Source organism: Calonectris borealis, chromosome Z, assembly GCF_964195595.1.
Source record: "Calonectris borealis chromosome Z, bCalBor7.hap1.2, whole genome shotgun sequence".
Taxonomy (NCBI): Eukaryota; Metazoa; Chordata; class Aves; order Procellariiformes; family Procellariidae; genus Calonectris; species Calonectris borealis.
Window position 1 is genome coordinate 18,478,584 of NC_134352.1, and position 14,439 is coordinate 18,493,022.

Here is a 14,439-nt window from a genome sequence, read left to right on the forward strand (position 1 = left end):
CCAGAAGCTACTCTCAACATGATAATGAAACAGAAGTCGGTCAAAGATGACACTATCTAGAAGGCGAGACAGATAACAAAATGGATTATCTACACACAGTCCTCTCTCATAACATAATGCTCCTACTGATCTGATCTGCCAAAAACACTGACTATGGGCAGACAGAGGTAGTAGTTAAGTGCCAAAAAGCAGCAATCACTTGGAATATGCTCAAATAACTCATCTTCCAAAAATCAAAATCCACTACCAAAGACAGCAGAAAAAAAACCTTAAAACAATGATCAGATTTCAGCTTTATAGAAGAAGGTGGCATGAACTTCAAAGAAAGTTGAATTACACACAACTAAATATCTTGAGTCAGTTTTAAAATGACTGGACAAAAAAAACACCTTTAGAAAATCTGCAATACACTTCTGTTTGTTCTAGGTTTTGCAGAGATTACCTGTATTACATGTATCCACTGAAAGACAGTTCTGCCAGCACAAGTACATAAGAGAAGGGAAGTAAAAAGGAAGGCCATCTAGAACACCTAAGCTACTCTCCAAGTTAATTTTCAAGAAAGGAACACTAATCACAATACAAATTAATAGAAAAGGGTTGCTGTGGAAGCTGCAAAAGAATACAAATAATTAGTGGCTTTGGCTAATAAAGCTAAAACTATTTTTGCAAGTTTTACAAACAGACAAGAATGATGACCCATTTTTTTCCTTTATCTAGCCCCCTTCTCCAAGTGAATAGATTAGGAAAAAGTGTTTTCTTCTGCTCTTTCTAACTCAGGAATACACTCTGCAATTGAGAATAGCCAGTTTACAGAATTCGTGATTTTTTACTTTTGCTGGCAAATTTGGTATGGCCCAACTAAAGAGATTATGAATGGAAGCACTTTCTCAGTTAAAGGCAAGTCATGTATCCGTGGTCAGATGCCTCAGCGTATGACAAATGTTCTGCAGAAATTGAAATGGATTGCAGTGAAATAAATTCCATAAAATGTATTCATAAAAGTTGCAGTTAAATTGAAATACATTGAAATGAATCCCGTAAGTTCCTAGATGTAAATTCCACCTGTTTCACCATCTTCCTCTGAAGGCCAAAATAATTTGACTAAAACCTAGATTCTACTCTTCTGTTTCACTTACACCAATATAACCTAACTGCTATACTTCAGTAAAAAGCCTAAAAGCAACTCCCAGATTTGATATAAAACAGATTTCATCCCCTAAAACAAATCACTTATAAGATTTACAGTAGCTCTGTTTTGGAATTAGCAGCCTGTTGACTAACAGTACTCCATTTAAACTATTCTAACATCGTAGTCATAAGGCTTTGGTTTTTAAGTTTGCAAATTGCCACCTCCTCTCCCCTCCTGAAGGGGTAGTCACCTTTTCACTGATCAAAAGGTGATCCAACAATGAAGAGAATTTTTTCTGTTAGTAAAACTGTTAGTATTAATACTTTTTCTACAATATACTTTCAATAATTCCCCTGAATGAAAATGGCAGCTTTGTCAACAAACTATATCTGGACAAATAATCCTAGTCTTTTGGAAATACTTAAAAAAGAGGAACAAAATCCAGTGGGCAGTATTTTCTATACATGTTGAAAAACTTCCCGCTAAAATTTCCCTCTAAAACTTCCTTCTGTTATAACAATATATGGGTAGAAATATCTTATAGGCATCATGCCATCTACAAGAACCCAAGTGATCAGGACAAAATTCTGCCTCATTTTGATCTGTAGCAAAATTGCTCCTATATGTGATTTTGGACAGCCAAATCGAGCTAGCTGATGGAAACCAATATTTCAGAATACTTTGTGAATTCACACCAAACGTCTGCAGCCCCCAGAAGCTTCAAAAAAGCGCAATAAATGAGGAACTGCAAACTAGTTATAAACTAGAACAAAGACTGGAGTTAAGACAGTGACTTACACAAGAGCTGTGTTCATTGCATTTGACAGTTCAAGGTGATGCGCATCTTTTCTTTCAACAGGGCCAGAGGCCCTTCACCACTCCAGGAGCTGTGTGCTCTGCCACACCCCAGCTCCCTACCAGTATGACGGTAGGGGAACTAGTCAGGAGCAAAATCAAGAATCTCACTGTAAGAACCAACACAAGAGGAAACCTAAAGCAATGGCAGCACTAAACTTTAGACAAAATTTGACTTCCAAACAAATTCAAACTTATGGTATTACAGACAAGTTCCAGCCACGGAAGAAAGGTAATGGTTTGTCCAGTTCTTCCATGCTCCATTGACAAGATATGACAAAACTACAAAACCAAAAAGTTACGTTTCCTTTCAAAGACTTATAAAGAATCCAACCAGTAACATTTTCCAACTTTTGGATTTAGAAGAAGTTGGTTACGAATGATGCACAATGCAGATACAAAACTGCAGTGTGCGAAATTAGAGCCTTTCCTAGAAAATCTGTAATTTGAGCATTTAACTCAGACACGCCATTGTAGTACATAAAGAAATGCCGCCTGGTGTGTTTATATGACATAAATATAAATGAGTTCAAACTAATACAAGAGAAAAACTTACTCAATAACAGCAACTGAGTCACAGGAGGGTTTTACCTTCAAAACTTACATTCAAGACTCCTATGCCAAAGCCACACTCAATTATTCACTAAAAAATTCCTTGAAAAGTAATGTCATACCATTCACAATGCAGCAACAGGAACCTATGTCCACTAATGTTATTAACATTGTATTACAATCTAGGGTATTTTCATTAGGGCAGGGACAGCTGTAATAATTGTATAACCACAGCTTAAGCCTTATTGGCAGTTCAGGTGGGTGGGCGTTGATATTCCTAAGGAAAAAAAAAACACAACCAAAAAACCAAGCCGGTTACAACTGAGAAGGAAAAAAGAATCCCATGATTGTCATCCTCACAAAAACACTCCCTTCTGGCTGGTCAGAAAGCAAGCATCTATTAGACACACTTAAAATTTTTATTTTACATATTACAACTCACCTGCTTGGGAAGTCGGAAGAGAGAATTTTTGTAAAATATATCTTTAGCCTGACTCCATGTTCCATCGATGATAATCATAACAGATGGACTAGAAGATATCACAGCAACTTCTTCCAAATTGGTTGCTTCAGCTCCAGGATACAAAATAAGAGTATTGGGATTTCTGCACACCGTTGCCAATTCAGGATACCTTCAATGCACAGACACACAAAATGACAATAATTATTAAAAGTTTTCACGACAAATACATACTTCCAGATATTCCAAGTTACTAACTCCCACTCATCTTCTCCAAATTTTACTTAAGTTTCAAAAAAAGTCCATTGCTCAGCTACCATTTTCTCTTTCCAACACTTCAAAAGTTGTTGGTTCTCCCTCAGCTCCTAAGGGGGAGGAAAAAACCACACACAAAAGTAATCGACGAAAGCTTGATAAAGCAATATATCAGGAATATTTTCTGATGCTTTAATCATTAAGTCTTTAATGTCTATTTGAACCAAAGATGTTTTGAATTGTTTACCAAAATCTAGCATATGTATTCTAGGAAAATTTGTTCAAGCACTTGGCACAAAAATACTACAATCATTCCATTTTGAACCTCGTATATATAAAGAACATCAGCAATTCATGGTCCACACCTACAGGACATTTTTGAAAGTTTTACCATCTCAATTTCTCTTTTTTTTTTTTAATTACTACTACTACAGTTACAGTCCCCAAACTTGTACATTCTTTTCTTCTTCCTGTTGGCTTCTACATTTGGCAATGGTACCAGAGGAATAACTACTGTCTATTAAGTGTTCACCTAATGTACAGGAAATTCCTGAAGTTTTTGCAGGACACCACTGTAAGTTAGTTTATGAAAATCTATGAAAGGCATTGTAATTTAAGTAGTATTGGAAGCCTCAGATACCACCTGGTCAAGTAGGCTGGTAAGGGAGGATCTGAGAAAAAGCTGGCCTTGTAACGAAGACTGCATTACTTGTCTTGAATCAATTTCAGCAGTATCACCTTGTAGTCTTCAGAATCGCCTCAATCAAAAAGCAGGAAGAAATACAAAGCAAGGGCTGACTGTCTGAAGCATGTGACGAAGAATAAGAAATTAATTCTGCATAGTACCTCAGAGGTTATAAAGAGTAACTGATGTGGTAGGAGGAGAACAATACGTAATTGAAATAGTGTGTGGCTATTTGTGCTCTGAAGTGGAAAGGGAAGCCATTACAGCTTATCAGAGAAAATAAGGTGTATCAGAATGAGATTAACAATAGCCAGCACACAAAGTGGGCTCTCCATGCTACCTATCAAGAACCACTAGGTGCAAGAGCATGGACACAGACACAGGCAGGATGTAGATACGTAAGTTCACACAAAGAAATTCCTAATGCCATTGTGACCCCATAGCCTTTAAGCCCCAGGAGTTGGGCACCTGCACCACTCCTCCAAAAGTCAAGCAAGAATCTCCTTTCTTAGGGGGGAGGGGGAGGGGAAGGGAAAAAAAAAGGTTAGGGAAGAAAGCAATGGTTAATAATGGGGTTCGAGTATATATATACTAGGTGTACTTCAAATCTATGCACTCCATTATCACTCTCCGGGGATATATGTGAAAACAAAATTTTATCAGTGTTAGGTTCAGGCAGAATTGCAGCTCCTAAAACATTGAGATCCTGAGCTTAAGCCTCACATACGACCATATGGGAAATACCTGAAATGAAAGAGGAACTGAATTCAGTGTACCAACAAGCCCAGAGCTAGTATTCCAATATTTGACCACCCTCGCCCCCACAAGCAAACAGTCCAGACTGATTCAACACTACGTGGTTCATTACTGTCAACATTATTTACTTAAAAAAGAGTAATGATCTTTCCTTCAAAATGAACAGTAAAAGAAGTGTAAATAGACACAGGAAATCTGTAAGGTAAGTCTGTGGCAAATAGAAGTACATGGAAACTTCTCTGCCCACTATTTTTTTAAACCTTACTTACGTTATGGTAATGTGGTATCACTTTAGTTTAAACAAGAATCATGCTACACAAAATGAAAAGTAAGAAGGTATCTCACTACAGGCTACCTAGCACTCAAGGTTTAAATCCAGAAAATTGGTCACTGAGAACCCAACTCCTCGAAGAGCAAAGTATCCTAATTCTGGGATAGCAGAGCTTTCAAATCATTAACATCTCTTAGATGATTAAAAAAAAAAGAATTCTTAAAACGAATCCAAAACGATAATGATAATGAAGCACTACAAGTTCATATTATGAACACTAAAACTGAAGACTTAGTCTTCGAAATACGATTCAGTTGAAAACAATGGTTTTCAATGCATTCTCATCCAAGAATTCCAGTCATTTCAGTTTACAACAGTTTATATGCAAAAGCAAAGGCAGGGGGGCAGTTCAAACAGATTTTCTAAATTTGTCCCAGGATTCGAGGGCTGATTATGCATACACTGCCATAAGAACTTTACAAACTTGTAGGAATTGCTGTTCTCTTCAGAGTTTACTATCCACAGACTTAATCCTAGAGTGACACTGAGCACATGTAGAGAGCTATTTAGCACTCTTTCCTTTCATAGGAACAGGTTCTCAGAAATAAATGCTGCGCAACCCCTCCTAGATTATGGTTCACACTGACAGTCACAGTTCACATTAGTAGCTTTATTAAAACATGTGTCTTCCATTCATAAAACATGCTTGTTCTTCCTTCCTTAGAAAAGCACAGGAGGAATGAGCTAAACATAAACACCTAATCATTTGCTTAGAAAGGGATATAGTTTGTATAAAAGAAGTTCAAAAAAATGTTTCTATGTATTTCTATATAGGTACACCCTGTTAATTCCACTGCAGGTTTTATATTTGCTGGGTTTTAAGGCTTTGCTTCCTGCTAGTTCTTGCTGATACACAGTGCAATTAGACGACTTCTACTCACATACTACCACCATTAAGAATTTGTCCCCCAAAACAGTTTTTGTGTACATCCTTCCTCTGCATTTAATTAGATCTGTGAAAGAAATGAAAAGTCTCAGTAAAAGACTGAATTTGTATCTGGTAAATAAAAATTAATCTGTTAACTGAACAAATTGATACGGCATTCAAAGGCAAACACATATCAACAGTATCACTTTTCACAGCCACTTAGCAAGAAGACGCGTCTGACATGCTTGTTTTGGGTAAACACTGTAATACAGTATATTTAATCACATACTACTTCTGAAATACTGCTATAGGGCAGGATTTTCTCTACAAGAGTCAGATGTTTTTAAAGGAAACTTATAGGAAACAATTGTGAAAAATTAGCCATCTCACTGTAATGCTGAAATAGAGCTGTTGCCTGCTGAGCCCTTTTGAAAACCTGATCCACATCCTACGGTACAACTTTTTTTTCCATGTAAGCTTTCACTTGTATGCTTAAGCTTACTACAGCGTACAAGTAAAAAGGACTAGGAATTAGATTTCATCTTCACAGAGCTTTACTTCTAGAAGTAAATGCATATAATCCTACTGTAAAAACACATTCAAATAATGTTAATATTGATTTTTTTGAATACCAATAGTTTATTCCATTGTTTAAGTACAAGAGTGATTTGAGACAAATAGTATATGGCTCATTAAAAATACAGGAGACAATTTCATTAAGGCTGATGTTTGTATTCATGACGACTTATAAAATATTAAAGCATATATGCGAGTTTTGAAACGCTCCTCAGAGTCACAGCAGAAGCTCCTTGCTCAGTCCTGTGCTATCCAGGAAAATGTATTTTTGCTTTTTATCCCTGCCTAAATTTCCCCTGCAAAACAAGGGTGGAGTAAAAAACTCAGTACCAGGTCAGTTAGCAGTCCAGATTGCCTTGTTTAGAATGACTAGACAGAAATTTCAGACCACACACTAGATCACTGCACTGGGAGGTAGATAAGCAACTTTTAGCAAGACACATCTCTGATCCCAAGTCCTCCAAATTGCTAAAAGCTGAGAGAGGAATTGGGTATGTCTCATCAGGCTTGTAGCCACTCTTCTGTGAGCTCTTTATCCTTTGGTGTGGTTTTTGGTTTTTTGATTCTTTTAAATTCAAGCTGCATTTATTTAAATTCAGGAACACAGTTCCATAGTCCAGCTAGACTTGTGTATGTGGGGAAATTAAACCCAATAGAAACACAGAGGTAAATTAGGAGCAGAAGGCCGAATTAGGATAAGCACAAGGACAAGTTAGGAGCACAAGCACAAGCAGTCATATCAAAATAAGCTAGTCCAAGCTACCGAACAAACAGTTGATTATGATGATGGAAGAATTTCACACAGCAGTTGCCCACAGTCAGAAACGTGGTCTTCTTGCTTTTCTTGCCATCTTGTGACATACAGTAGTACACAGTTTGACAGCATTTGTGACTTTGAACATGGCAAAATACCACATGCCTATCATCAAAAGACATGTAGCTTTGGCAGTGCAGATGCAGAATGAGAGGGGATATTTGTGCTGGGGGCAGCAGTTGCTGTAGACAAAATAGCTGGACCACAGCCTCACAGCAAAGCTTTGTCGACAAAACATCTCCGCAAATGAGTTTGCCTGTTAGTTTATGACAACCTGGATTCACAAACAATTCAGTGAAAGAAGTTCCTCCTTTAATTGTATCTCTTCTCACCAGTGTTCAGAACATCTACGTTTCCTGGCATCTTCGAAACCTCGTCTGCAAATGCTTGAACGTGACTGCGGCCCAATACCAGCAGACATGTCAAAGACAATGTCAAGGCTGGGCACGGTGAAGGGGCACAGCAGTAAGCCTAAGAGGTTAAACTGGGAGGGGAAGAAGAGGGTGAAGAGCAGTGTGATTGCTGGTCAGTGTTTGAGACTACTTTAAGTTACATCTTATTCCACATCATAGTCCTAGATCTTTACATAGCGCTTTTGTAGAAGCCTTTCTTAGTGTGAAGCATGACTAACTTCAGAGAATTAATGGGGACTTTAATTTTACCTTCCATTTCAGTCAGAACAGACATGCTGATGGCAGACTCTTTGAAGCCATCAAATTTCAAGAGGAGACTGAGAAGCCGAACTTGTAAATAACAAGTACTTTTCTTCCTACAGATCAGAGGTTGACTTTTAAAGAATTGACAACTCCCTATCAGTCAGGGCAAAAAAGAAAGATTACATTGCTACATTTGAAAAAAATCTCTTACACAGCTTGTTCCTCCTTAGCCTTTCTCAAAGATGCTGCAAAAGAACGGCATAAACTCCCAACTGAGTGACAATGAGAACTTACTTCTTAATTTAGGTACTGTATTTTAGTGTATTACCAGACTTAGTAGGCTTTAGAATTACTTTGCATGCTACTTCACAAACAACTTTTCTCATTAAAGATGTGGACCAGGTAAAGAATTTCAAATACAAAATTGTTCTATGTTAACTTAATAGCCATGAAGAAAATCAGTTAAGCAAATCCTTCATTTCTTTTATGTCACACATATTCATGCACTATCAACAGCAGTTATCAAAAGCTTCCTGTAGATTTGTTATGATTAGGACTTCAAAGCCATGAATCTCAATCCTTAAGTAAAAATCTCAAAAGAATATATTATAGTGAATCTCTGATGAAGTTACAAATATATACAATTCACTCACACATACCTAATAAACGAAAAAGGATGTGCAGTTCTGTAACATTCCACCCTAGCCAAGACAATCATTTAACTGAGTTCTTAATTGTCATGGGGAGGGGAGGGGGAGGAAGAATACAGCTTAATTTTTCCTTTCAGAAATATTACAACTGTGATAGTTTATAAGTTTTTAGTTGATGTTACCTGAAAGGGCCTGATAATGAACATGGCTTGGTTGCCTGTAAAGCATGATTTATGCCTGTGAATTACTGTAAAGTAAGTATTAAGTAATATAATAATAAAAATGTGATTTAAGTGATAGAAGTGACGCTTGCTGGGAACTAAAGGGACTTTAAATTCATATGTGTTGGATGTTAATAGAAAAAGAACTTGCTTGAAAAATACACTCGAGTAGAAAGAAGTGTTACTTTCTCTGAAGCCTGCAAGGCGGAGCAACATCTGTTCTTTTTTCTATGGGTCTCTAATATCTAAGGAGAAAAAGACTAAAGTGGAGGCATATGAAGGATCAGATGGCTTGGAATTTTCTTTTCTAACCATTTCTAGGTTGCTAAAAACTAGCAGAGACTCTCCAACAAGCTTTCCAAACAAAAACAACAGAATTTTAAGAACAAAAGTTGTTCACAGAATTGGTGGGCAATGCTAAGAATAAGTATGAAAGGACAAAAAGAAAAAAAAAAGTTACTATACGCATAGAAGAAAGAAGTACAAATTAAGGGGACAAAATGCAAAGGATGAAAAAGAAATGCAACGAGAACTTTTGTCATATCCTGAATGCTTCACTGATGTCATAAACCATATGAAATATAAGAAGTATAAGCAAACATGAATATAGATACAACAGAGACTCACTAAGATACTAAGGATGGTTATAAAAGTATAGCACAAGTCCAAGTGAGTATCATGAAAACTAGGTAAAAAATAAGCACACTAACTAAAACCAGAGGGGGAAAAAAAAACCAAACCATGAACCACAACACTAGTCTGCAATCCAGAGAAAAATTAGTAATAAATAAAATTAGGAATAAGTAAAACCTCAAAAATTGACTTTCACAGTTGACCTTTTCAATGGAATATTGTGAGCAACACAACCAGCATCAACAAACAAGTCAGCTCTTACATTAGAATATAGGCCACCTCAGAAAGTACTCTACTGCAGTTAGAACAGTGTCCTTTCTTACGCAGTAAAAAAAATTTTAAAAATGCAAAAACATAAACATATAGGTGTGAACTAGCTGGAGAAGGTCTAGTGACAAGAACAGCAAGAGGGATAAAAGTCTTCACAAAGAAAATGAATAAACTGAGGTTGTAAGTTTTAGAGAAAAGAAGGCCAAAGGGAAACCTAGTTAATAGTCTCCAAAACCACAAGAGGAAGGAAATAACCTATTATCCATGTCCACAGAGGACAAGAAAAGAAATAATAAGTACAACTGCAGCGATAAAGATTCAAACTGCACAGAGACAAAATCTCACAAGCTTTCTAATGGTAGTAAGTTAAGTTCACATGTTAAAACAGACCCACGGAGAATTCTGCAGACTCTCCTGTACATGGTATTAATACCGTGCCTACATGCAGCTGATCTCACTTTCGTAGGGGAGTAACAGTGGCATCTTGAGGATCTTTCTACGCCTACTTCTCCAACTATGCTGCTATACATATATATATGTAATGAGTATCAAATGCCAACATTGGTCTTTAGTTGATCTTATTCTTAAACGTAATGATTTCAAATAATGGAACTATGCTGAAGGAATATCCTCTATACAGAGATGATTATGTTTTCAGTCTTATCACACATGTACTTAATAACACATGATTTTCCTACGAACATTTATTCCTGGCGCTGTACCTGCTGTATTTGTATATATTACTAGCTTTGAGTTTTTATTAGCAGCTTGTGGACTTTAGAAAATGCTGGAATTCCCAAGAAAAATCAATTTGTATCACTTACAGTTGCAGTATTCCACTTCAATTTAGGTAACATTTCATTGCAATAATTAAAAATAAGATCAATCTAAAGATAATCACTTCTTCTTTCTATAAGTACATCAGTATAAAATTTCTATGTTACCCATCTTTCCATGGCTGACAGCTAATGTAAAGCTCAAAAACATGATGCAATTTAAAAGATATGTTTTAAGGTGCAGCTATGTTCTTGAACTCTCTAAGAGAAATACTTGCAATACTTGCTTCTCACACAAACCACTATTCAGCCTTAGTTTTGGTATGCAGCAGGCATTGCAGGCCTATATAATCCGTTTAGTCTGACAACAATCTCCGCTAAGCAGAACTATTCAGATCTTTCATTCATGCCTGAATTGTATCCAACCACTTTGTCATAGCAGATTTATACGTTCTCATGATCGCACTTAAGACAAGTGGCATTTCATTATTTCTGGGATGCATGCTCTTGAGATGTGTAATTTAAACACTACCTTATCTCATTATAATCCAGTTTTTGTATCATAAACATTTTTATTACATGTCTATACTCAGTTTCTCTCAAACTCTCTAAGTGGTTTTAATTCAACAGGGATCTATTAACTTTGCCTGTGAGAAAGGCAAGTGTTCAAATTTTAAAAATCCAACATTGCCACTTAGTAGCAAACAGTACTAATATTATACAAAAGATACTAATTTATTATCTGTGGAAAACCATCACGTTAATGGGAACTTCTCAGATTTTCTCATCATTTTTACTATTTCATCTTGGTCATAAGCAGGTGCCTTTGCCTCTCTCAATACTCCTGCACTTGGAAGACTGTAGGAATACTGATCCCTGTAATTCCCATAAGGTAATAAAATGAATAAAAACAAAGGCAACAACCCTCTATCAGCTCCACACTCACAAACAGTCCCTTAGAATCAGGACTGAAGCATAAGAGATACCCAGCAAGAGAAAAAATGATGTTTTCATATTAGATACTCTACTTTTTCGTAGAGAAATTACATTTAGTCTCTAATACAATCTGGATTTTTTTTTCTTCCTTTATAAACAGATCAATTGTATAAACAAATTATCTTTCGTCGAAAGATCAAATAATGAGAAATACTTTTAAGGTTTGGAAACCTGTAATTTTACAACTAAATATTTTACCATTTACTAGGGAAAAAGGTCATAAATACATCTTATTAAATAACCCTTTTTAATCTATGAAAACCTGATATAAAATACTTTGTTAGCAAAAACTCTGGTAAGTTCCCCAGTGAAAAACCATCATTACCAATGCCTCCAAATAACATTAGCTTTTACAGCATAAACATGTAAATAAGACAGAGGTGAGTTTGTCTGTACCAGGACCCTGGTACGTGATGCCAAGCTTCTTATTACTGTCACAAGTGGAGCTGGTCTGCAACATTTAATAAACTAGAATAAAAAGGAATAATGGGTAATAACGGGTTGGTTTTATTGTGTCTTCTATTGTTCCAATTTCAATTTACTTCTACTTTCTCATGTACTGTGCTTAAATTAAAACAAAAATAGAACTTAAGCAAGTAATAAAAGGAAAACTACTTCCTGTCTGTACTATTAGAGAACTAACCAACAGGTTTTCCTAGAAAAATGGTTTTCAACCAATCTCAACATTTTAAAACCTGGCTCTTCTAATTAATATGCCAACAGTCATATTTAGTAACATGGGCAGATTAGTTTTGAAAATGAATGCAATGGCAACCAAAGGTACAGTGCTGTCAAGAAATGAAAAGCAGAGACGTTATCTTGGCAAGTTTTTGCTTTGTTAGTGCAACTCAGTACTAATTCCCTCAAATATTTAATGACTTCCTCAATGAAAAGAGTGTATTGCAAACCTCTCCCCCCCACACCAAAAAAAACCCTAAAAAAAAAAAAAACAAAACCAAAAACCAAACAAAAAACAACCCAACAACAACAACAGATTCTTATGCACTAAAACACAGGTCTCAACATTCTACTGAAGGACACTTTTTTCCTTTACACTGCATTCTGTAACCTCTTCCTATCTACTGCTCATACAACGTAAAACTTACAAAAAACATTTTACGGCTTATCTAGCATCATGGAAAAAAGTAAGAAAACCATATGCAGTTTTCTTATGAAGAAAATGAATATTCTTTCTACAAAAGACCAGCAGCAATCTTTTTGTTAAGTTATACCCAGCTTCTTTAAGCAACTAACTTCAGAAAAACCTAGACAGCAGTACTTTGCAATACCTAGAAGCCATAATCTTAAGCTAAACCACTTCTCATCTACATAACAAATACACCCAGACTAAGAAGTCTAACCCTCTCTCAAGCAGCATGTAGGACTCTTACAGAAAGGCAGCCAGAGAAACTGCAGTAGTTTTAACAGACTTTTATAGTTTTTTTTACTAAGTCTTTAAGATGCCTTTTATGTAACACAAGCTAGCCACACATTAACATCTCTAAACATCTTAAAACCTTAATTTCAATAATAAGATTCTTTCCCCCCCACTAAGTCTGTAAAACTTCAGTTAAACATTTGTTTTCTATAATATTTGCATTGCATTATTTGTAACTTGTTTGCTATAATTTAGGATGTTAACTACATACATTCTAAATGCCTGTACTTCTTCAAGGCGCCTGTTTTGGAGAGAAGGGAGGACAAAATTGAAGTAGAATGAAACTGATAAAGAATTCTTGAAGTGTCACCACAGAAGATGAAAATAATCTTCCACTCCTTCTAGTAGAGAAAAAATTCTCCAAACATACCCTAAGCCCAAGCAGGAGAGAGGGAGGGGAAGGCATTTCTAAAGCTACAGTCCGAGGACAGTAGGAAAACGTCATACCATACCTTAACTCTAGCTCAAGATATAACAAGAAAACAAAGCAGAGAACTGTATGGAGAAAAGACTTCAGAACAAAACTTCTAAATACAGCAAAAATATCCAAGCAGTTTAGAAACTGAAGCCCAGGAAATAAAGCACACATTTGAAATGGCAGCAGCAATTAGTATATCTAGAAATGCCACATCCCTTTAAAATACATGACATCCTTTACTGTTTCTCTAAAAAAGTTGCAAGTTTTGCTTCAGGAAAGTAATGCACCTGTTTCTCATCAGTATCTTGGGCTAATGCAATTAATTTCACTATTAACATGAAGTATTCACAGCAAATGATTTACAAGTGAAACAAAGAGAATAAATTACTAATGCTAGATAACTTCTACTTTTTACTTGATGTGAAAAAAGAAAAAAATTCAGCGCAAATTTTGGCACTAATTCACAAAGCTGTTGCTAGAGATAGGCCCAAGGTAAGGTAAATTCAGACCACCGCATTATTCTTAGATAGCTGGTGAACCGCGGCCGCTGATCACTACATTCACTTGCATAGTTCTTTCCCTGCACGAAGCAATAGTACATATTTGAAAACAAAAAGCCCATATCATCAAATCTTTCTCTTCTACTACTGTGAAGCATAATCTTTAAGAACGGAAACATTAGCAGAAGGATCGTATGCTGTGTTGAGTTCATGTGGCAAGGTTTCGGTAGAAAGGGAGCTGCAGGTGTGTTCCCTGTGGGTATGCCCTGAAGCGAGCTGCAGCCCGTGGAGAGGACCCACACTAGAGCAGGGGAAAAGAGTGAGCAGGAAGGAGTGGCAGAGAGGAACAGCTCTGGACTGACTGCAAAGCTGAAGGCTGCAATATTCAAAGAAAAAATAGCCAGAGAAAATGTTATCCAAATTATATTGAGGAATCTGAAATTTTCAGATGTAAATGAGCACATTTTCAGTGAGTCAGCATTAATTACTTTAATACACAGAACCAACAAAAGCTGTGACAGACTGCTCTCTGGCTGCATCTACTCATTGTTGATTGAGATAAGGAGTAAAAAGGCACACAAAAAAACTTACAAGAAAGTT

At 36.3% G+C, this 14,439-nt stretch overlaps 1 protein-coding gene across 8 annotated transcripts in view; it reads right to left on the reverse strand.

Annotated features, from left to right (window-relative positions):
• DTWD2 (DTW motif tRNA-uridine aminocarboxypropyltransferase 2) overlaps window positions 1–14,439 on the reverse strand; it is a 104,403-nt gene that overhangs the window by 42,721 nt on the left and 47,243 nt on the right. For all 8 annotated transcript variants that reach the window (XM_075136191.1, XM_075136198.1, XM_075136195.1 and 5 more), the window contains one exon: window positions 2,979–3,168. In XM_075136191.1, the coding sequence (XP_074992292.1) occupies window positions 2,979–3,168 (190 nt within the window). The remainder of the gene's footprint in view (window positions 1–2,978; window positions 3,169–14,439) is intronic.